General features: G+C 36.8%; 1 protein-coding gene across 1 annotated transcript in view; it reads left to right on the top strand.

Annotated features, from left to right (window-relative positions):
* Window positions 1-25,688, top strand: part of LOC120526394 (doublecortin domain-containing protein 1-like) — a 532,299-nt gene that overhangs the window by 335,934 nt on the left and 170,677 nt on the right. The window contains exon 18 of the mRNA XM_039749547.1: window positions 22,498-22,655. Coding sequence (XP_039605481.1) covers window positions 22,498-22,655 — 158 coding nt within the window. The remainder of the gene's footprint in view (window positions 1-22,497; window positions 22,656-25,688) is intronic.

Below are 25,688 nucleotides of genomic sequence, written 5' to 3'. Positions count from 1 at the left end.
AATCATTTTGAAGTCCATCATTCTAAAGAGAAGAGGAGTATTTACTAATGAAAAGCATTCAGGACAGTTGACAGTTTTTCCAGGATTAGGTGTCTTAGCAAATTCTTTCAATGAATGTATGATGCTTAGAGAAATTTTGAAGAACCCAAAAGCTATGTAACATACTGATATCTATGTATGCGTTTTCAGTCAACATGGCGACTGTTACAGTTGACAAGTATGGCTTAAAAAGTGTATCCTCGAACAGTAATTAACTGAAGCAGTGGTGCAAAAACAAGTGGACTACAATTCCTATGATGCAATATAAGAAAGTGATAAACTCATAGAGAAAAGATTACTTCAAGTTATTGCACCTGAAGTTTGTTGTGCGAGTTAATGAATCATAAAGTGTTTTTACTTTTCACACATAGTTTGCATGTTTGAGTTACTTTCAGTTGAATAATCTTTTTCACCTTACGTTAGATGTATGCATTTTTAGGACTTGGTAAACATTTCAAACCCTACAATTGAAAATGGTACACTTACTTTTTCACATGTGTGGAAAATGAGTGAGTTTGCAGAGTCCCAAAAATATTTGGGATGCCAACCTGTTTAATATTCTCTTTCAAAACTAAAAGCACAGAAATAAAACGATGCACAGAGGTGCTATAACACAAAATATATGCTTAAGTGGCGTTTGATCTGTCTAACCTGCTTTGAGTTCGGGTTGCAAGTGAGGTGCCACCTTCCAGGCTTTGGGCTCTTCATATATGTTTCAGACAGAAGGGACAGGACTTGCAGAAGTGATTGGGACATGGTCAGTTGGCGTCCTAGGCTATCTTCTCTGTGTTGTGAAGAAAAGACACAAGACAGCTAGCAATGGCACCCCCTCTTGCCCTAAAGTGGTACTACATACATGATCAGAGCCGGCAAGGTGATATTCAGACGCACATGCATCACACATTACTGTAAGAACGTTGTAGCCCGTAAAACTTTTGTAATGTTTTTTTTGTTTTGTATTATTGTAAAAATATTTTCATTGTATTATCTGTCAGTTTTATCTTTTAAGAGGGGTGCCTAACCTCAGTATCTCTCCAAATTGAAATAAGTGTTAACATCTTTGCACGTGGGAAAAACATGAAAGAGAAACATAAATTCCCAAACTAACATACAATAAAAAGTGAACCTTCATTAGGTTTTAGTAAATGAGGTTATATGTTAGATGCGGTGGTTCTCCCATTTTCCCCATTCATTAGCTTTTCTAAAAGCTTGCTCCATCTCAATTCCCATCTCCGTTACTCTCGGTCTGACATCTCTTCCTTCTTACCAGTGAGGCTTTATTCTGTTTCACTCAAACTTAACAAGCTCTGGTAAACACCAAACCTTTAAATTGTATCCTGGTTTGAGTACAGAGCTATCTTTGATTTACATCTGGGGTCAAAGGAGTGCCTATAAAGCAACAAGGTCATTAGGCCACCAGTGTCATTTCACCCCTGATTTCTGACCTGCCCTTAAAGTGTATAGCACCGGTATCAACACTAATCCTGGAGAAGGTGCTTGATGGGCATCCTATGTTACTGACTTATAGGGTCAGGGGAACAAAGGGACTTTTTTATCTATCAGTTAGATTGATGATTCTTTGAATGGTCCCTGTTGTTATTTTTTGTTCAATTCAATCCATGATTAATTATCATTTATACTATTTATAAATATCACTTGTAAATGATTATACCTTTTAATTACTTTCTTCTGCATATACTGTAGGTCAGGAGTGGGTAATGTCGGTCCTGGAGAGCAGAAGTGGCTGCAGGTTTTTGTTCCAACCCAGTTTCTTAATGAGAAAACAATTATTGCTGATGAAGCATTTATTGCTTAAGTGACATTTTGATGCTTCTTTTTAGTGGTCTCACTTGTTAAGCTTCCCCACCCTCGATTGCTTTTTTCAATCTTAAAGAGCTGCATTCATTGTTTTAATGACTCCTTATTAGCAATAAAATGTAAATGACAAAGCAGCCAGCAGTTCTCCATCCAGTTTGTTTTCATTTACATTTGTGTGTATTCATCATGCACTGTTTGATTTAATAAAACATGTAATAGAAAATGTGACAGACTGAAAATGATCTGTTTTAGGCTTCAAATCATTTGGATGATATCCTTGGAGAGGAAAACATCTACGATATAAGAAACTTACATTGCAGACTAAACAGCCATAAAATTAAATAAGGTGCGAGACTGTCAAGGACTGGTTTTTAATTAAGCAGTTGGGTTGGAATAAAGTCCTGTATCCACTGCAGCTCTTCAGGACCGACATTGCCCACCCCTGTTCTAGGTTAACCTGTATATATGGTAGCAATCACAAACAGACATTTGTTACAAATTAAATCCAAGGAAGCCATATATATTGTATGTAAATGAAAGGGATTTATTATAAAAGTGTAATGCTCAGAAGAACACAGCGTTTAATGAATAAGGACAAAGAAATAATACACCTGATACTGTAGAAAACTTTGGGCCCTGCTAACGAAGATCACTCCCTGTGTACCAGGTTGGTTGGTTTCCCCAGATGTCTACCATGCCATACCTTTATTTTTCCATTATTCTTTGGCCTCTCCTCCTGAACTCTTTTCTATACTCCTCCTGGCCCCAGATACAACTGGTGTATGTTCAGGATGGTTTCTGTCTAGAAATGCTTTTGTAGTAACCTCAGCTACCACATTTGTGACCAGGAAAGGGCTAGGATACCCTGTATACATTTTTTAAACAAGATGTAATTCTTCCATTTCGTTCCATATACACTAATATCATATTGGCCTATAATCATCCTTTTTTGTGAAGATAATCTTGTACTGAACGCATCAGATTTTTTTTTTTGTGAAGGAACACTAATGTAATTTAATATTAAAGAGAGTGACCCAGATACTCCCGACATATTCTCACTTTTATAAATGGATTACAGACTGAATTGCATGTTTGAATACAGAACATAAGGATTTCTTCAAAACAAAACACCACAGTCTTGTGCACTCTTCTGATTCTGTGCGCAGCTCAAATACATACTCTCACACTTGGAGTAAATGATCTACAGCAATGTTCATTTTCTTGTTGCCTTTCACTGATTACATTCTCATAGGGTGCATTAAAATGCCAACAACATTAATATTCCATAGAGCTCACAAGAGTGCAAGACATGTGAAAAAATATAAATTAATTAGAGTGCAACATAAATGAAGAAAAAATATTTAGGGAAACTGAAAAGAATTTATACATAATCCTGGATTCTGGTCAGAATATAAAACAATACTCGAAATGAGCAGTAAAAAATCAACATAACCTAAAGGTAAAATTGCAGTCATTTTCAGAATACAACAATGAAGAAACTGCAATTGTACAATTCAAGATGAGTCTTTTGCTTCCATTATGAATAAGAAGTTATCTGTAGTCACAGGTATGTGCAATATATATGAGATATGCTCCCTAATAGTGTGACTGAAACTAGCAATTTGGTTATCTTCAAATTTCTATTCATCTCTATCCTCTTTTTTCAATTACAGGATACTGTTCCTGTTTAGAATCTCTGGTTAGCTTTACTTGTTTTTGTGATGTGGGAGGAAATTGGAGAACCAGAGGAAAACCCATATGAAGAAAGGGAAATATTGGAAACTCCACTTATATTGTGATACGAATTCAACACACAAGTGGATTTGTGAGGCAGCAGTGCTAACCACCATTCACCTGATGGGCTCACTAGCCTTTTTTTAACTCATGATAACTGCTTTTTTATCCTCATGATTTATTAGTTTATTGCACTGTTCCAAAACCTTTTGTGTGAAGAGGCATTTTCATGGTTTCCTTTTTAAATACTCTTCCACTAGTTTTCTTCATGATGTAATTCACTTTTTAACTTGCAATTCATCAAGGTGACAGGCCAGGAACAATTCTTCTGGGGTAATATATTTCTTACTGAAGTAACCAGATCCATAATGTGTGACAGAGTACAGATGGACACCATTCTTAACAGTCAATGGAGGAGAAGAAGGTAAAGAACACAGGCAATATGATATTGGGGCACAGAGAGGAGCCTATTGTGGGAATGTCACTACAGCACAGGGAGAGAGGAAATGGCAGATGCAAAATCTCAGAGACAAGGATATATTTTGGGAGTGCAATATCAGAGGTGAAGCAAAGAGATTTATAGGAATGACCCTTTAGTATAAAGGATACTCAGAGTCTCGTCAATAAAATGAATAAGAGAGGAATGGATTCCGAAAGTCTAAAAGAGTCATGAAAAGAAACAGAGACAGTAAATTCAAAGGTGGTGCTGCAGGAAGACAGCTGACATAAATGGTGAAATCACCAAGGATGAAAACATACTTTCTGCTGGTACAGTCTAAGGAAAGAAATTCAATGAAATCTGAAATGATGGAAAGGTTGTTGCTAGGAGGATGGTATATCACAGCAAGGGAGAATGACAGGGGAGTGAAAATGTGGTAGTGACATTCTTAGAGGACATGAAGTTAAGAAGAGATGGCAGTGTCTGAAAGAAAAGGATTAAATATAACATCAGTTACCTCCATGCCAGGCAGCCAGTCAGAAGAAGCCTGTCAAGAAACATGTAGCCATCAGAGGTACAAAGAACAGAGGGCCTGGTTAGAGAGGAAACTTTCTGTAAGACACACAATATCAAATCCAGGTTAGCAGAAATAATGAGGTAATTAAGAAGAAGGTGTTAAGACTGAAGGGAGAAAAGGATAAAACTGAAGATTTGGCCTGAGAGGAGGGATGCTGTAAGGATGGTCTAACATGAATGAATATAAATAGTCAGTAGCAGGAGAAATAACACATTTAGACCAATGAAGATTAATGGCAGAATCTTGACTGGGGTTGATGTCCCACCAAATATTTATAAAGTGAACAATCTTGAAATTTGCTGTATGTCTTATTATTTAATTGATTAATGTACCTAAATTTCAGTCAATAGTTATGGCTCAGTAATTACCATGGCTGCCTTATAGCTTAAAGAACTTGGGCATGAGTCCTAGCTAGTATGCACACTGCTGATGTATGTGTGTGTTTTCTTTGAATCTATACTAATAAAAGGCAAAGCACTCACTCACTCACTCACTGACTCACTCATCACTAATTCTCCAACTTCCCGTGTAGGTAGAAGGCTGAAATTTGGCAGACTTATTCCTTACAGCTTACTTACAAAAGTTGGTCAGGTTTCATTTCGAAATTCTATGCGCAATGTTCATAACTGGAACCTATTTTCGTCCATATACTGTAATAGAATGCAGCTCGATAGCCGTGGGAGGCGGAGTTTCGTATTAAAGTATTTAACCAATCACATTTCAGCCGTCATTTGTTGATGGGCAGAGAGGCTTTCACAATCTGTTGTGGAGGCACTCTAACACAGAATAAATGTCGATTAACCTGTTGCTTCAACCAATCAGATTTTGAGTTGGTGTCAGTAGGGCCCTCTAGGAGGCGTACGGCAACGTCACCGTATTCAGACCCATTAATTGGATAAAAGCCAATATGAGGAACTCTACGAGGCCACTGAACGCACCACAAACACTCCGAGCGAAAGATTGTTGCATGCACTACAGCCAACTCCATGGCAGGATTCTTTACAATATTATTTGCCAGACACAGACCAGATTTCAAGACCATGAAAACCTAATGTTTGTCACGCTTCTCAAGCCCCAGAAGTTTCGGGAATACAAGAAAAATTTCACGCATGCAGCCTTCTCCAGTTTAACACAAGAGCCACGGAGCGCTTTTTGATCTGTCTCGGCTAAAAACAGAACTGACTGTAATGTATGCCATGGATGATTTTGCAGGAGAATCTCCTACTGATCTCCTTCACTTCCTTCATCAGAAAAATCTGAATCAGAGCATGGGGCAGCTGTTCACATTGGTATATTTGGCGGTGACCATTCCTGTGTACACTGCTTCTGTCGAGCAGACATTTTCAGCCCTAAAGCGAATTCAAACTTATGCCAGATATACCATGGGGCGGGTTCGCCTTTCAGCATTAGCTTTGATGGCGATAGAAAGGGAGGTTTTGATGGAATTGAAGCACACGGATAATCCGTACGACAGAGTAATTGAATTGTTTTTGAGGAAAGAGAGGACGATGGATTTTGTTTACAAATAATCCGAATTTTTGGTGAGTAAAATGTTGCGATTTTCCTAAATAATATTGCAAGTTTATGAGTTATTATTGATGTTTTTTATGTGTGTCGCAGCTGTGGCTGCAGTAGAAAGGAACTTGTTCATCCCTGGTTTGTCTATAAAATAAACGCATTTATTGTGGCTACAAGAGTTATGTTATATATATATATATATATATATATATATATATATATATATATATATATATATATATATATATATATATATATATATATATATATATATATATATATATACACACCCCAATCTACATACTGTCAAATAAACGAACCACACGCCGTGGCAACACGAGAGGCTTTGCCTCTAGCGTTGACGTCTGAGGTTCGATTCCCGAGAGGGGGTGCAGTGAGTGTGTACGCCTAATGAGCCCAGAATTAGGGTGAAACACGTGCTGCATACTGTTTGCATTATTTGACAGTAAAACTATTCAATATATATATATCAGCGCTTACCGATTCATTTTACCCTTGCACCCTCTTCGTTTGAGAAGAAGTATGAAAAAATATGAGGTTAACACAGAAAAACAGATCACCAATTGAAGCTTTATGAATAATGGATACTTTATTCTCCATCAATAATTGTTTTGGTAAACCCATACTCAGTGTAATCCTCCTTCCATTTCCTAATTTTTTCGCGACTGGCCATGATTAAATGAACGGTAAAAAAGTAAGAGCGAAGCGAGGGCGTCTTATTCAGGCAAAGATATTTCTGTCGACTAAATAGAACCTACTTATATCCAAATTCAAGCTATTGAGCTGTCACCTGCCTGCCTGAAAAAGTCGCCCTTGCTTCACTCTTACTTTTTTACCGTTCATTTAATCATGGCTAGTCTTTAAATTTCTATGGTGAAGAAAAATTTATGCAATGATGACTAAATTTAACTTACATTCCTACCAAACATATTTTTGTTGACTAAATAAAAATTATTTATATTTAAAATTTAAATAGAAATTGAACAGATACAATAGTTCATAATACCCACGCAGCACTAAGTGCACGTAAGAGCAGGAGTCATCCATTTTAACAAGCAGCGTATTGCACTGATACGAAATAGCCTGCCCATTTAATTATTTAGGAATGGATAGATAAATTAAGATTTTGTACAAATAATGTTTTTAATTTTTCTTCCTCGATGGATTCTGGCACTCCCAGAAACAGCTGCTCGCACCCCAAAGGAGATATATATATATCTATACTAATAAAAGGCAAAGCCCTCACTGACTGACTGACTGACTGACTGACTGACTGACTGACTGACTGACTGACTGACTGACTCACTCACTCACTCACTCACTCACTCACTCACTCACTCACTCACTCACTCACTCACTAATTCTCCAACTTCCCGTGTAGATAGAAGGCTGAAATTTGGCAGGCTTATTCCTTACAGCTTACTTACAAAAGTTAAGCACGTTTTATTTAGAAATTCTACAGGTAACGGTCAAAACGGTCAACAACGTCCGCCATGTTGAACTTTCTTATTTATGGCCCCATCTTCACGAAATTTGGTAGGCGGCTTCCCTGCGCTAACCGAAACCAATGTACGTACTTATTTCGATGGTATGACGCCACTGTCGGCCGCCATATTGAACTTTCCAATGTCACTAATTTTCCAACTTCCCGTGTAGGTAGAAGGCTGACCCCATCTTCACGAAATTTGGTAGGTGGCTTCCCTGCGCTAACCAAAACCGATGTATGTACTTATTTCGGTGGTATGACGCTGTTGTCGGCCGCCATATTGAATTTTCCAAATGTCACTAATTCTCCAACTTCCCGTGTAGGTAGAAGGCTGAAATTTCGCAGGCTCATTCCTTACAGCTTACTTACAAAAGTTAAGCAGGTTTCATTTCGAAATTTTACGCATAATGGTCATAACGGTCAACAACGTCCACCATGTTGAACTTTCTTATTCATGGCCCCATCTTCACGAAATTTGGTAGGCGGCTTCCCGGCGCTAACCGAAACCAATGTACATACTTATTTCGGTGGTATGACGCCACTGTCAGCCGCCATATTGAACTTTCCAATGTCACTAATTCTCCAACTTCCCGTGTAGGTAGAAGGCTGAAATTTGGAAGGCTCATTCCTTACAGCTTACTTACAAAAGTTAAGCAGGTTTCATTTCGAAATTCTACGCATAACGGTCATAACGGTCAACAACGTCCGCCATGTTGAACTTTCTTATTTATGGCCCCATCTTTACGAAATTTGGTAGGCGGCTTCCCTGCACTAACCGAAACCAATGTACGTACTTATTTCGGTGGTATGATGCCACTGTCGGTCGCCATATTGAACTTTTCAACAGTCTTTGTTACTTATGGGCCCATCTTCAAGAAATTTGGTACGCGGGTTCCCAACGCTAGCTGAATCCTACTTACGTACATATATATGTCCATAGCCTGCAGCTCAGTCACCATGTGAGGCGGCGTTGGGTCCCCCATCCCAATGCCTCCCACGTTGTTGGCTGCCTGCCTATATAAGGCCGTCCGTCGCTCCAGTCTCTTCATTCCCTTCCTTGCTTTGCCACGGGATTCACGTCTCCCTGCTAGTAACTACAGCCTTTTTATTTAATCCACGGCTTCTCCACTGTTTTATTGTTCATTTATTACGATTATAGTTATTGTGTAGGTATTTTAGACTTACTTTACATCGTTCAGGTACCCATTTCCTTTATCATTCCAACCGTACCCGCATTAACATGTCTATCGAGGTGATCACCATCGATCAAAGAACTGTCACTTACTGAGTGGTTTCCATGCCTGGAGATGGCACCTATCTTTTCCATTCTCTGTGTTACATATTGCACGGCCATATCAGGCTCACTCTTGATATCTGGAGAAACATTGTGTCTTATGTATTGAATGATTGGGACAGGTTCAAGGTGTGGACTGATGACAGTACAGGAGATAATTATACTACACAGGAGCACTAGAAGAGTGAAATGCTTAAGCCCTTCACCTATGGTTCTGCATGTGAGTTGATGGCTGCCGCTGAATTGTTCGGTTGTCGCTTTCAAGTGTACCGATATGGCCAAATATTTTACACCTTTGGACAACCGCCAATGCCTCTTAAACATCTTAGATTCACAGGTGACAATTTCAGTAGTGGACACTTTGATGTTTATGAATGTTTAAACTCTCAAAAGCTGGATGTGAAGTTATCAATGAAACCTGTTGTATACTTACAACGCTTGACAGATGCCGAATGTCACTTCAACAAAAGTCCTACAAATACTGTCGTAACTGAAACAAACCATGAAACTCAAACCGATTATGACAGCAGCAATCCAAGCTGTGAGATTTGAAACAAGATTACTGTTCACATGGCCAACTGTACGTTGCATGCTTAAGAGTAAGCTTAGCGCACAGCTTGGTCATATTACAACTGGAGGGCCGAACTCACAATGTGGTATACAAAGAGATCCTTAACAAATAATTATTGGTATATTTTCCCTCAGTTTAAAAAGGTTTAATTTTCTTCTTAATAAAACTTTTAAGGCAGTACTTCGCCGCTGCAGAGCGCGGGTATTTTGCTATATATGTATATAGATATAGATATAATATGTGTGTGTGTGTATGTATGTAGAGTATGTATGTGTATATATATAGAGAGAGATATAAATATAGATATATATAGATATTAGATATAAATATAGATATAGATATATATACTGTATATATAACGTGTGTGTATGTATGTATGTGTGTATATATATATGACAGCAACACTCATAACAGTGACAAAACAATTACATTGACAATCATGTTACGTTATTTTCAAAATGTTTCCTTTAATTTTTCATTACTTCTTTAACACACTACTTCTCTGCTGTGAAGCGCGGGTATTTTGCTAGTGTTCCATAAAACTCAACTGTTACACATACTTGGTGAACTAACTGTAATTTGGGTAACACTTTGTAAGTTTAGATACTGGAAAAATGCATCTATTATTCATTTAGCCAGCTGCAATATCACATGCCCTTCAGAACAAGTAATCTACCTTATGCTAAGCATTTTTGGGCCCAGCTAATATATGGATGGGAGACTAACTAGGAAAAGCTTGAGTTGCTGTTGGAAGAGGTGTTGGCAAGGCCAGCAGGGGTCACTTATCTTGTGATCAGAGTGTAGATACCATCACCCCAGTGCAGTGACGGAGACATGGCAACAATGGTGGCATCCTTCAGATGAGACGTAAAAATGAGGTTCTGATTCTTTGTGGTCATAAATGATCCTTGGTCATCTTTTATAAAGTGTAGGGTGTTTTCCGATGTCCTGGCTAAATTGTCCATCACAGTCTGGTCATTCTGGTCTCCTATTCATCCCCGTCTTTAATTGGAATCTCTTTCACCTTTTCATCAACTAATAGCTAATGTGTGGTGAGCATACTGGCACAAAATGGCCACCATTGCATCGTCCAGGAGGATGTTGCACATTGATGGCGGTTATCCCTCTTTATGTATAGCACTTTGAGTGTCTTCAGAGACATTATATAAATGCAATGTCTTCTTCCTTATTTACTCTTATGTAAGAAGACCTCCAAAAAGATGTGTTTTGGTTTTCATCACACATATCAGTAGATAGGTTATTCATCTCTCTGCAGTGCGGCATATTGACATGATGGTAATTGACATGATCTTATACTAAAAATGTAATATCAAGAGAAATGCATCTCATGTTGCCACCTCAGACCTCTCTAAAGTGAAGTTTTGTAAGTAGATTACATTGCAGAGATGAATTAACACTTTACTGGACCCAAAGAAGTGTATGTTAAGGTCTTCTAGTAAATGAGTTATACTTGCATTTTTGCTGTACCTAATATAAAGTGCTTATGTAACTTGATATGATGTAAGTGAGTGTGTTCTTGTTTCTTACTCAATGCTACCAGAAAAAGCAGAATTCAAAAATGGATAATTAGGTGACAGCATAATAGGCAGCATCTCCTCTTCACAGCTCATGGATCTGAATCCACATTAGAATGACTTTCATTTAATTTCTCTGTAGTTAGAAATGTGTCTTCCATATTCAAAAGATACATTGTTTGGTTAATTAGTCTCTTAGTAAATGGATGAAAGATTTGATTTAACTGATGCATAATTCATGTCTTAATACTTTGGGAGTAAAAATGAGTTTAATAACAATTATTGTAACTTCAAGCTTGTAATTGCTCATCATTTGATTAACACACAGTATAATATAAACACAAACATTTGTTACATGGCCTTTCTTGTAGACCATATGGCTTGCCCAAATGCTTAACATAAATATCTTTTTGCCTTTCTTTTCTCATTGCTTTTAGTTCTCTGTATAAATTTCTGCATTGTTTCCACAAAATCAAAAAAATCTCTTCACTCCACTTGCAATTGATGTATGAAGGACCAAAGTGATGCTTTTCCACAGCCTTATTGCTGCGGCTCTGTCCACAGTACAGTTTTTTTTTATTTCTGCCCAGTGTGTCTTTTTGTCAAATCTGTCAAATATGGATAAATAAATATTTGTTAGTATTGTAATCGACTAGCCTTCCTAATGCACGACTGCCTAAAGAGCTGCCTATGATTAGCTACTGTTTAAACTGAGTGAAAATTAAATGTTGACTTTCTATCTATTTTATGTATAGAGGAAGTATTTTTTGCACTGATTTTGAGTTTTCAACAGAGCACATCTTTATTCTAACCCTAGAACATATTTTGGGGAATTCCAGAAAGATGTGTGACTTTGTGTTTGTGTGTTTTTTGTAGGCATTGTAAATCAAGAGCAACTGTTCAGATTTGAATGAAATTTGATGTACAAATTGCTCTTGTTGGTCTTAAGACCTGAACAGGTTTAAGGCTTTGATATTCAGCTTTGGGCTTTTAAAGTGCAAAGGTTTTAATACTGAAAGCAACAAGAGCCAAACCAGTGGCTCACAGACTCAAAAGAGTGAATCTGAGCTCAGTTTAAAGCTCAGGTTTTGAGTGTGTAAAGTTCAGGTTTTTCAAAGAGCGGTAATCTTACTATAAAGAGACATTGATTATATTTTTTGCCCTTAATTCAAATTCCAAGGTGTCTCTTTATGGCAGGCGTTTCATTTGTTTTAGGTTTCTGACTTTGAGTTTTGAATTCAGCCCCCTTCAGTTTATGAGCTAAGGTGCTAGCTCCATGACTTAGCTGCTGTGTGGAGAAAGGTGCGGGTTTCTACTCTTTCTCATTAATTTTCAACATCTTAAATCAGGCAATCCTTGAGCAATGGATTAATGTAATGTAATGTAAATAGATTAATGCAAACTTTATTTAATTACTTAAATTTATGTTAAAAAAGTTAAGAACTGATATTTTTATTTTAAGTTAAATAGATTTGCCTTTAAAGTGGATTACAATGTAAAAAATAACTTAAGTGGTGCTGATATCTTGCATATATTTTGGTAAATCCACACCATACTCTGCTGGCCACATCAGATTTTTTTTTTCAGGAAGACAGCTTTGGTAGTGATGTTTAGCTTAAAATACCAGCATTTTGAGGTTTTTTTTACATTTTTATAAGAGATTAAAGCATTTCTTGATCCTTCAAAATAGAAAGCAGTGACTCTTTAAGAATGATTGAATGAATGACTGACAGAGCAATAGAAATATTTCTGCCTGTTGCATGCTTCTCAAGATATCATATGTTAATCTGGCACGTCATAAACATGACTCACTGACATAGCAAAGGGTAAAGGTGAGGAGTTTATTTAAATACACCGGCAGATGGCAAAATAATTTCAGATGACTGCATAGTAAGTGGGAGGTGTGGCCGGAGGCAAACAACACATAGTTAAGTGTGTCTGACTGTTTACAAATGGCTGCCTCTTATGTCACTCTTGGTCTCATTACTGCTGGTACTATAAAGGATGAATGTGAGAAACAGCAGGTGCTAACTCTTTAAGTTTGTATCTTTTAAACTGGAATGGTAAAAGCTGAAATAGATATTTAGCAAAAGGATGACATAGATAATCCAAAAAAAGCAAAAGTGTAGTAAGTCTTTGCTTTCATTGCTGGGTTCAAGCTTGTCTTTTTTACCCTCAGAACTTAGTGTGACTGAACATGAAATGTATTTCATCTGGCAAATTAATCTCCATGTCATTTTAGTACTGTAAGTAGACATTTAGTGGTTTCCTGGGACTTGAATGATGCACTTCCCAAAATTGCCTCATAAGAATAAATTAGAAGAAATGCAAACCTCTCAAAATCCATTGCTTTAATAAGGAATCTGAGTGCTTCTCTTCAAGAGTAGCTTCTCCAAAATAAATACAGGAGTGGCAGTGTTTCTTGCTTAAAGACACAGTGGTTAAGGCTACTGCTTCATGACTTCAGAGTGCTGAGTTCACCTCACAGTCCAGTCACTGCCCATGGGAAGTTTTCACCTTCCCCATGTCTCTCTCTGAATGTTTTTCTTTTTTTTCCTGGATACTCCACCTTTCTCGCATATCCCAGGTGCATGTTATGTTAACTTGCAAATCAAAGGTGATTCTTGAGTAAGTGAGCAAGTGAGGGGAGTGTGTGTGAGTCCATTTGGGTGTTGGGTCCTTCTTTCCTTCAAATACTGGATAATTGATGGACAGATAGATATGTTTGTTATGCTCTTTAGTTTGCTCTTCACCACTCTTCTTTTTATTCTGTTCATTTGTAGAGAAATAAACATGCAGTCAATAACAATTTTTTTCTTATTCAACCATTAGACAGCCCCCTAACTTTACAATATGTGCTGTTTGGAATGCTTGCAATTTAACTTAACTCAATGATGGATATGATGGGAAAACAGCACTTAATAATACTAAAGGATGTTCTGAATATTTATTAATGCCCTATGTCCTATTGCAACTGCTGTCTCAGGAAGAGATGTTCTGATTTGCTTTGTTTAATTTTTACTGTGGGCGGCACGGTGGCACAGTGGGTAGTGCTGCTGCCTCACAGTTAGGAGACCCGGGTCCTCCCTGCGTGGAGTTTGCATGTTCTTCCCATGTCTGCGTGGGTTTCTTCCGGGTACTCTGGTTTCCTCCCACAGTCCAAAGACATGCAGGTTAAGTGCATTGCCAATTCTAAATTGTCCCGTCTGTGATTGGTGTGTGTGTGTGTGTGTGCTCTGTGGTGTGCTGGTGCCCTGCCTGGGGTTTGTTTCCTACATTGTGCCTTGTGTTGGCTGGGATTGGCTCCACCAGACCTCTGTGACCCTGTAGTTAGGATGTAGCGGGTTGGATGATGAATGAATGGAAGGAAGTTTTACTGTTGCTTTTTTCAGTTTTCATTTAGCTTGTTTTAGAACACCCTAAATAACTTTAGCTTCTTTGTCACTTTTTTTACTGTTTATAAAATTTTTTACCTTTATTTTTTCATGATCATTGCCATATTGCGTTCTGCAGACATCAGTGCACATACTATACTCGTGGATCAACAAAGATAGGACTCACCTGCGCCAGGCCCGCCGGGGGGGGGCAAACAGGACTCTGGTTCGGGGCCCTAACGAAAGGGGGCCCCTTCACGCTTGATTTTTTTTATGCTGATGTTGTGCGCGTAGATATATATTCGGACAATTATTCAAGTTACATGTAATAGAAAAGTTAAATCATTTAGCTTACAACAATACAAGTGAGTGTTTTACTAGCTGCACGCTCCACGCAAGTAGATATCGTGCTCGTGTCGCGTGAAGCACGCTTGTCAAAGGGGGCCGGTAGCGGCACGCTTCTCAAAGACAAAGGAGAGCCGACGCCGAAGTCCTTGAGCTTGACGTTGAGTAGTATGTTTGTTGTACCGGGTACGTGGATAATGGATTGACTTCGCCGCTGTAATTGAATACTTCCGTTTCACACACACAGGCGCTGTTCTGTCTCAGGCAACAGCGATATTGTTGTGCACTATCGTGGATGCTGACGTGTATGGTGTAGCAGAAGTCCGTCTCCGTAGTTTGATAATTCATTCGCTTGGGTGTTTATTGCTGGTTTTAAAGCAGTGACAAGTGTGCATTGGTTTTGTGTGTATCACTAAAGATTCTGGATCACCCGGATTACTTTAAAAACTTTGAAGTTTGATACAGCAAGTTACCATACTGATTGTACACCATGTAGATAACCCTAACCGTTAGTATATACAGTATTAAAATGTTCAGATGTTACTCCTATTCATTGCATTGGTATAATTGTACCGTTACACGTTAGATAATACATAGGCCTATCTCATTAATGTATTGTTTCAATTCCGCTGCGAGCTTCCGTTAGCACTGGCTTTCCTTCTCGCAGTCAAACTTTGATGTGCGAGAAGGCTTAACTCATCAAGTATGATATTCATAAATGCAGCATTGTCACTGTCAGATAAACTACATTTCGATCATTTTGTATACGTATTTGAAGGTTTTGGCATGTTGGGACCTGGGGGAAGGCAGAGAGGCCCACGCATACCCAGTTGTCTGGGGCCCAAATACTTCTGGCGGCGGGCCTGCCTGCGCTTTATCAGATGCACAAAACTCTGCTTGAAAAAACCTAATGACATTATTTAGTACATTTTTAAGGTTTATTGGAGAACTGTTTTATGTTTGACTTTGATGACTAACTGTGCTACCCATCTATGATGGACTGAAGTGTAAATAATAATCAATGTACACCTCACTATTAACATTTGCAGTGCACCATCTGTTGGAACAAATCTTGTATTTCATGTTGTAACAAAATGCGTTGTGTTTGTCATTCCAACAGATGACAGATCACAGTCATTAGCAATCATCTTCTCCTTTCGGCTGCTCCATTTATGGGTTGCCACAGCGGTTCGTCTTGTTCCATATCTTCCTGTCCTCTTCATCTTGCTCTGTTACACCCATCACCTGCATGTCCTCTCTCATCACATCCATAATCTTGTTCTTAGGCCTTCCTCGTTTCCTCTATCCTGGCAGCTCCATCCCTAGCATCCTTCTCCCAGTATACCTAATACTTTTACAAATTCCATACTAAATGACATATAATAGAGACATAGAAACTAGATGGATACACAGATGCACGGCCACTTGTCCTTTCATTAAAGTCAATATATTTTTTCAGTTGGCAAAGAACATCATACCTGAGAGGAGTTATGCTTATGAAAAGTTTTTTGCTAACCTAAACAAAAACAAATTCTATGTCAATTTCATTATCTTTTGAATACACAATATCTCAATTATCCCATGATGCTGTAGTAATAAATTGTGAAATATAGACAATGATGAAATGGCAATAGCCATCTTCTGTTAAACATGTGCAAAGATTTAAAGTTTTTCCAATTATAAAGGATGATTCAGTTGAAATGTCAGCACAAGCATAGCCTAATATGCGTTTAATATCCAGTAAGCAACCTTAGTGGATAAATGAAGCGCACATTTCTTTTAAGACATTTGCTTTATTAAAGCACCCAGGTACATATACTGTATGCCCATTTAAGATAAAGACATATCTAGAGATATTTGGGTAGGTCACAACAAAACATTTATTGAATTTTGCATCAAGCATTGAACGTCCTTACAATGCACAAGGTAATACTCTGAGGGTCTTTTCTGCCCACTGCTATGAGGCAAATCAATGCTTCCACCCGATGCACTGGTTAAGTTTTCCACCCAATGTACTCGTTAAATTGATTTATTTTTATTTAGCTATTTATTGATTAATTGATTGGTTGTATTATCTGTCATGTGAGTCTGTATCCTTGTCTTTTATGTTTCTGCTGTTGTATTAATAAGGAGTAATTCTAAGATGCTTGATAAATACGGGCACAGGGGTAGGAATCTAAGCTGTTCTGTTTTAAAGATTACCAGACATGAATAAATTGCACCTCTATGAGTTATTTTCTTGCAGTTTTGGGAATTCTTTTCATGTTAATTATTCATTTTGGAATACTTATGATGAAGTGTGAAACAGAGACTTGAGAAAGAAACAGCAAAAATCTTTTAAATAGTTTTAACACAGTATGAAAACCTTTCCTTCTTACAGACAGCTAAAAGACTGCATTCTACTGTAGATTAACTACATGAAGAATCATGGACTCTGTCCTTGGTGGACAGGTTTTCATTCTACTGTCTTTTCTGCTACGTTTGTGTGCTGTGGGAGTTTTAGTTACCATTTTTGACGACTCACCTCACCAGGACTCATCTTTATATGAATTCATGATTGCCATTTTGGTAGAAATGCAAGGTTGCTATTAAGTTGCTAAACTGGCCTGCACAAAAAGCAATTAATGATAAGCTCTGTTTATTGATTAATCATGTATTTCATGGCTCCAAATGCAATTAGAATTTAAAAATAATATTTCTGGTTGACCTGTTTATTATTTTTCATTTCATATTATGAAGTGAATTGAAAGGTCGCAGTTGCATCACACCTGGGCTAATGTGGGTAGTATTGTTTTCTTTACATTGTTCCACTGACAGCTCAAACTTTGAAGGGTGGTCACATGTAGTTTCGCACAGGGAAATACTACATTTTTGTCATATAGCACGTGAAAGCAGCATCAATCAGAGCTAGCTGCAAGTAGACGCCATTGTTAGTCTGGCTTGTTAATTTCCTGTTATTTGGCCTGTGAATGTAGAGTTTACCAGAAGTATCATTTTTTCGAAAGCCGTTTCTTAATGGTGCAAATATTTGTACTAACTTGATGCATTTACCCTCTAGTCAGTTCCTTAATATTTGGATATTATTCTTTTCCTAAATTCAGATATTTGATATTAAATATGCTTGGATGTTATAATAAATATGACTGTTTTCACCCAGGTGTCCCTGTGGCAAATATACACCTGACCTGGGAAATGAATTTTGAGCATGACCATAAATGACCAGAGGAATTACTGCTGTCTCTGGACAATAGCCAGAGAGATGCTGGTGGCAAGCAATCAATTAGCAAGATGTAGAGAATCAAGAAAGATGAATGAAAGAAAAGAATCATGGCCTAGTATTAAGAAATAGTAATTGGATCATGGATACGGTGAAAAGTCACACCATGGATATTCAGCAAAGGAGGACCTGTTCTAGGAAGACCAAGAGGGGCATTAGACATTTCAAGTTTTGTCTCCACTAGTGGTTGCATGCTTTATCCTTTGTTTAACTCTCCTCTTTCTTGATCTGGTAGAAATTTACCTTTCTTTAATACTTTGACCTCTTTGGCCTCATTCTGGGTTTAGAGCTCACCACTCTTACTTGCTAGACTGGCAGATTTTATTTTTCCTCTGGCTTATCATTGTTGATGTCTAAAAAAATCTTGATATGAACATAATAAATTAAAATTCAATGCCATAAGTAAAGTTGTGTCACCCAAGGGAAATATAGCTAGAGTCAAACTGTATAGCAAAGAACTGGATATGAAAAAATGCAAGCACCACATTCTTGACGCTGCTTTTCTGCAATCTTTTGATCTTATATCCTCTGAATTATTCCAGTACAAGGAGACACACATTACTAGGGCCCCATACTTTGCCTACAGCTCTGTTTCTGCAAAAAAAGTGCTCAGACTTCAGTTTTGTTTCTAGAATTTTATTTTTAGTTAGCCCTTAGAAATGGGAATTACCTCATGACATTCAAAATCTTGACAATTTAACAAACATAATACAGTAGAAATATATGGAGAGAGGTTAAGATTAGTGCCTGAGCATCTATCAAGTATACCAACTATTGTAATTAAGAAATAAATCTCCTAGATAGGGTTTTTTCAGGCTTAGCGACAATTAAATATGCTATTATAAGGCAAGTGATTAATTGTAAAATGCTCCGTTTCCTATTCTAATAATGTTTTGTTATTTTAAATTTACCACCAAAATAAATAAAATTCTATATTTTTTATTTACAGCAAAATAACTTGAGAGAAATGCAAATATTATAGAATCAGACAATAGATTTCTATCAAATAATATTTTTAAGGGTTTAACATGTGTATGTGTAATTATCAAGTGCCAGCTGAAAATGATCTTGCTTTTATTGTATAGATCAAGTATAAATCACATACTTTGAGCAAGTACAATATCTGGTAGACTGCTCTTTAAATCCTGAGCGCCCTGAGCAGGCTTCCACAAACACTTGGTTTACAGAATGCATGCTGAGAAAAGTAACAAGTGTTCCAGTAACATTAACTAAAGAAACATACAGTACATGTTATTTGTTGCATAGTAAACATTCATCCATTATTTAAATCTGCTTACTCAAAGTTTAGGTAACTAGGTTAGGTTAGGTAAGTTTACAATGGGGCTTAGCCTATTCCTATTGTTACTTACACTGTGAAAGGTGTAACAACCATTATACGAATGTTGTGTGAAGTGAACAAAGACACATTTATGGTCAGAAGGCAAACAGACATTAAAAGTTGCAAAGGTCAATACCAAACTAAAATCAAAAGTCCCTCACAAATGCTTTGGTCAAAGTTGTGTGTTTTTGAGGAATAACCAAACACTTGGATGCAGAACATACCACACCACCATCTTTTATAGTTGAAAGTTGATAATGTAATATGACATGAGAACCTACCCTCCATACCACATGACCAGCAATGGGCATGACAACTGTAAACGACATGGTCACAGATAGGCAAAATCCATCTTGCAATTGTGATAACAATATAAAATGTGACAAAAAAAAATGATATCTACAAATTAAACATTAGATCAAATTTGACAACAATAGGCCATTTAGGCCAGCGTGCTAAAGTTTTTTCTCTGCTACACTACTTGTTAATTTACTCCCTGTACCTTTAGTTCTCTGCATGGCAAATGACTTTAAAACATTTGTACGAAATTTACCCTTAACAAGTTTCCATATTTGTTCACATGTTCATGCTGAAGAACTTAATTTAAAGTAATTACTTGGATCCACCACACTATTTGCTTTCACGATATTAAAAACTTCTGTCATGTCTCTTGCTAAACTCTGCTTAAATTGAAAATATTCAACTCCTTCATTCTCTCGCCATAGCTCATGCATCTCTGTCCCAGAATCAGTCTAGTCACTCTTCTCTGGACCTTCTCTACTGTTGTCATGTCGTTTTTGTAATAAGAGCATGTAAACTACATACAATACTCCAGATGTGGCCTCACTAGTGGGTTTAATATCTTAAACATAAATATTTTTGTTGATTTATAATCTACACATAAATGACTTTAAGGTAGTGTAAAACACCAAATCCCAAAGCCAACATGATATATTTTAATGTATAATTAGGCATGTGAATGTGTTATCAAAAATAGTATCAAAGCCAGGTTTTTATTTTTGTGTATTTAAAAACGAGTGCTGTCTGATATCCAAAAGAGTTTTGGGTTGAATCATGATTTTCAAATATAATTTTAAACTTAATCATTTAATCTCAAAGAAGCTTTCTCAGAGATCGATGAGCTAAGAATAGGAAGCAAAGAGAGGAGATGCCAAATAGGAGGAAAAAGTAGCTTGATGAAGACACAGATGATATGAAGAGATGAAGTTGGGTGTTCAGGAGCATGGTAGCTATTCCGCTACATAACAGTATCCAAACATTATCAAACGTGCCTAATTCAGGGGATCCTGGAAGTATCCAGAACAAGGGAGGAACCAATCCTGGATAGGATGTCAGTCCATGGAAGGTATATTCACTCATATGAGGCCAATTTACAAACTCTGGTTAGCCCAATGCACACATCTTCAGGATGTAAGAAAACAACTAAAATATGTGGAGAGGAAGCCCATACAGAATTATCTCTCTATTACAAAAAAAAAATCTTGGAAGGAGACTAGACGTGATTGTCTCAGAGACACTTTCACATCCTGCAAGACAACAAGAGATTATGCAAAGAGATTTGGGAAGTCCTGTGTGGTAATCTCAGACACCTTTCTTGTAGAGAGAAAGAAACGATATTCACTCACGGGCAGTTATATGTTGCGTTGTCACAATGTAACTCCAAATACAGAATCAAAATTCAATGTGATATTGTTGAAAAGGTAAAAGTCAAAAGAGATCGAATAAATGAACATAGGTGATATGACAGAAGTGCGCCGCGCGAAATGCACATCATACGGCACGGCAGCAGCAACCCAGCTGCTGATGGAGCAAAGAGGAGGTAAAAAAAAAAACTATATGTGTTTCCCATTGTATCACCGTTTAAGAGGGGGTATTGGAGGAATAATCGCATCTCCTTGGGGTGCGTTCAGCCCCCCTCTTCATAACACGAGCGGCAGAGACGCAAAGTGGTTGTTGCGTAGCGCTTTAGCAAAGCGAGCAGGGGGCAAAGCCCCCTATTTGTATTTAAGAAATAAAACATTTCTGTTGTGAAAATTGTCATGAAATTATTTTTCAGGTTTCTGGCTGCAGCTGTGACATTGCATCTGCAGTAATTTATCATTCTCAGCTATTTGTGAACAATAATATGACCAAAACTCAAAATCATGTCCATAACAAGTTCTTCCTTTTTCTGTGTTCTGCATGTAATTTGTTCACTTCTCGTGTAACCTCACTTAAATTCTGAAATTAATCAAATGCATAGTATCTGAATGAGTGATTTCTTGATACTTCTTTATTGTGACGTAGCTATCACCATACAATAAACTAAGGAAGGTGCTTAAAGGTGCTTCCCTAATAAGAAATTAGTCATGAATTCAATACCACTCAAACTCGTGTCTCTGCCATGCTTTGAAAGAATGATGAACAAAAGCAAGTCCCTTGCCAACACAGAAGCATGTTACTTGCTCCCCTGGGGCACATAAACCCAGCATATGCAGTTGGTCTGCTGCCCCCAAGTGGAAACCATTTGCTTAGACTCACTTTGGAAGGGGTTTAACGTCATGTGATCTGCTATAAAATGTAACTTCTCCTCAATACTCATGAATCTCAGGTTTGCAATGTTCTGCGTTTGGCTGGATTTTGTTGAGTAGTCTGTTTATGTTGACTGTTTAAAATGTATCCTGTACTGCAAAAAGTACTTTGAAGATGAGTGAAATCGTAAGCTAATTATCATATATAATCAATCACAGCACATGTTTAAGTCATATGAAATTCATGAATCGCACTAAAAAAGTGCAATTAGTATGCAATTCTTGCAGAGTTTGCTATCTACTTGGCAACACTTACAATATGTCATATACATAACACTATGTTTAAACAGAAGCAGTGTTAAAATATCTTCCAATAATTGCATACAGAATTCTTACTTCTTCAAATAAGACAGCACTTAATGCATTTTTAGCTTGAACATGATTAGTTGTAATTTTATCCTGTGACACTGTAAAAAGTCTAAACACTAGACTTGAGATGCATGACCGACATTTTCTCTTGGTTTAGCAATGATTTAATTAGGGAATGATATGTATATAGAAGTCAGAATAATTGTTTAAGTGTTTTGCTTTTTCCTTAGGTTTCAGGATCCAATGTTAGTGACACCAATCAAACACAAGTTTCAAGACCCATAGACACCCAGCCAATGCCTTCAGGAGCCCCCGTGGAGAGTCCCCAGCTGACAGTGGCACTGGTGAGGAAACTTGAAGACAAACACCCCAAGGCCACAGCTCAAAGGTAAGCTACTGACAGAACTGATAGTTATTGTTCAATGACATTAGATGTTTTCCTTCAGTTTCATGTAAGATTGATTTCCCAGATATTTTTTGAAATATCTCAAAAGCCCTCAAGCTCACAGACATGCTGCAATTTCAAAAAAATATCAAGTTGGAAAGAGAGAAGGAAACATTTATGAGAACTTGTATCAATTTCCATGTCGCTCGTGTGTTTAAGTGTGTGTATGCTTGCTTATATGTTATTTCATGTTAATAGACCAAAATATCTGACATCTCTGGCTTTTTATTTATTTTTTTGTTCTGAGGTTTAAGGCACTTTAGAAAATCAAAGTAAAATTCTGCATGTTATACATTTCTTACAAGGTCTACTGTATATTCATAATGTTTACAAGTAGTTAGTGCAACCGAAAAGTGTATTTTGAAGCTAACAGAAGATAATCCATGCACTGTACTTTGTGATATTTATTCATTTTTTTCTTTTTAACTCCACTGCTTTTTCTACAGTGCACTGCTGTGGACCTGTCTCTTTACTTGAGCCACATCATCATTATTATCATTATTACTGGAAATCATGTTTGTTCATTTCAGTCTGTGACTGTTGCCAGAAACAATTATACATTAAGCCTTAGAAAATCACAATTTGGGTGGCATATCTATGTTTTAATGCATCTTAGTCAGTTTAATGCAATTTAACAATGGTCAAATTTTCACTTCACGTTTCACTTGGAACCCATACAGATAATCAAATTCACAAGAATATGCAGCCTTTTTGTGTGATCCAGATGTGTATGTGAAAAAAAGATTAATTGCTTTAAACAATTTAAACAATGTTTATGAGCTGTGTTGTTTAACCAAAGGATTTTCACAGAGCAGTAATTTGGTGCCTAAAAATTAAAGATGCTCATAGCAGAGTGCGCTTTTTTATTATTTTGTTAACTCATGTGGCTTATGCTTATATGCTCTACTTATCATGTAATGTTCTTCATTTTAAAACGTCCTTTCAATGATTTTGATTTTTATGGGGCGTAAATTTTCTTGTGAGAATCAACACTTTTACATGAAATATTAAGTGACAACAATTTGGATTATGAAATGTATGTCTATTTTATTGTGAGGTTTTCTTTATTTCATCTTATTTAGTTGTGAAAGTTTATAAATGTAAAAGGAAGTAAACTTTACAAACCTCTCATTTAACACAGTTTGAAGCCATACAGTTATTACAATTACAATTATAGCTGACATTTTCGTATCATCACTTAAGTTTTATTCTTTGCTTGGGAGAGAGTGATGTGAATATTGAAAAAAAGACATACTATCCAACAGTAATGTCAATTATGGCATTTTATACAGTTTATTAAATATGTATTCATTAAGTACCTCATGTTATTAATTAAGTGCAGAGGTATTCAACGCTTTCCCATTTTAACACAGCTCACCTCCCAAATTACACCCATAGACATGCCAATATATAAAGATTTCTTCTGACTGCGTTGAGAATAAATTTGTTGATACAAGTTTATCAAATCAAGTGGCACACACCTTTTCTATAATATAACGATGGAACTGTACAGTAACAGCCAATGAAGCATACTGACCCAGCTTGTCACCCAGTGACCTGTGAGAAGGAAATAATGAACTGTGAGTAGCCATCATCATAACTGCTTCTGACAGTTTGGCTATGGGCACATCTGTGTTAGTTGTATGGAAAGGCCTTTGTTGTTTTCCCACAAGTGACTTTACAGACCGCTAAGGGGATTGCTGGCCGACGTACTCCTGCAATGTTCCCTGCTTTCGGGGGAGCAGCTGTCACTGACAGAGCTGGCATTTGTTCTAATGATGTTCTTGGCATTTATTTATTTATTTATTTATTTACTTACTTACTTATTTATTTTCCTAAACAAATAAAGAAAGGCCACTTTGGAATGAAATGTATCTCCTTTATTGGCACACATTGTTAGTAAAGGTGCAATGAGAAGAGAGTTTTTAACTACACTAAGTTTCATAAGATAGTGAAGAAAAATATTGCTGTAATGCAGTTCTGTTCCATAATAATAATTAATGTATGTAAATTTCAGTTTTTTTCTTGATTTATAGAGGAAACTGTAGACAGCTTGGCACAGGACAAGTTTAAAAAAATAAAAGATTAGCATCATGAGTATTCAATTGATAAAGTAATAAGTTAGAATTAGCTGCCTGGCATAGTATAAATTATTTTTCTTTCTTAAGCAAGGAATGTTTACATAAGTCTAGAAATGAAAAAAAAAAAGTTTAATTCAGCACATTACCTTCCTTTAATAACCTTATTAAACTAATACTGTACTCCTAACATTTTAATATATTGATTGTAACGATATAAAGTTTTGGTTTACTTTTTTCTGCAGACAGTTTTTTTTTTTATTTTGCGTGTGACAAATGACTTCCCTCATGCTGTGAAGTGTACTTGTTTTCTAATGACAATCCAACTTCAATAGACCCCGAGTATGAAAAGTGCGCATTACTGGGTGAAAAAGAATGACATCCATTTGGTGCAATTTATTTATTTGTTTGGCCAATGATTCCTTTTGAACTGACTTAATAAAAATGTGTTGGATTGAATTATTAACTTTCCACTAATAGTGCAGTTAATTTATATCCTGTTAAACCAAAAGAAATAATTTATTGTACACCACGTGTTTTTCTCCCTGGTGATCATAATTGAAGTTAACGTGCGCACTTTAGGCTTTTAGCTGTGTTTAGAAAATACAGTCACAGCCTACTGAAATATGGAATCTGTAAATATTTCATGTCTAAATACTCTATTGACTTCTATGCATTAAACTGTCTGCAATTTGCAACACACCTTGCCATTGAACTATTATTTTATTTTTTTACATTTTTAGCAGATTTTTTAAAACATAAAATATAAGGATAGCACTTTTAGTAGCCAATTATAGATGAATATAATAATTAATAATAATTCTTTTTCATAATAATTCTTTGCATTTATATAGCACTTTTCTCACAAGCACTTAGCAATTGTAGGTTAAGGGCCTTG

This window comes from Polypterus senegalus, chromosome 1, assembly GCF_016835505.1.
Source record: "Polypterus senegalus isolate Bchr_013 chromosome 1, ASM1683550v1, whole genome shotgun sequence".
In the NCBI taxonomy this organism is placed as follows: domain Eukaryota; kingdom Metazoa; phylum Chordata; class Cladistia; order Polypteriformes; family Polypteridae; genus Polypterus; species Polypterus senegalus.
This window is presented reverse-complemented; position numbering and strand designations above follow the sequence as displayed.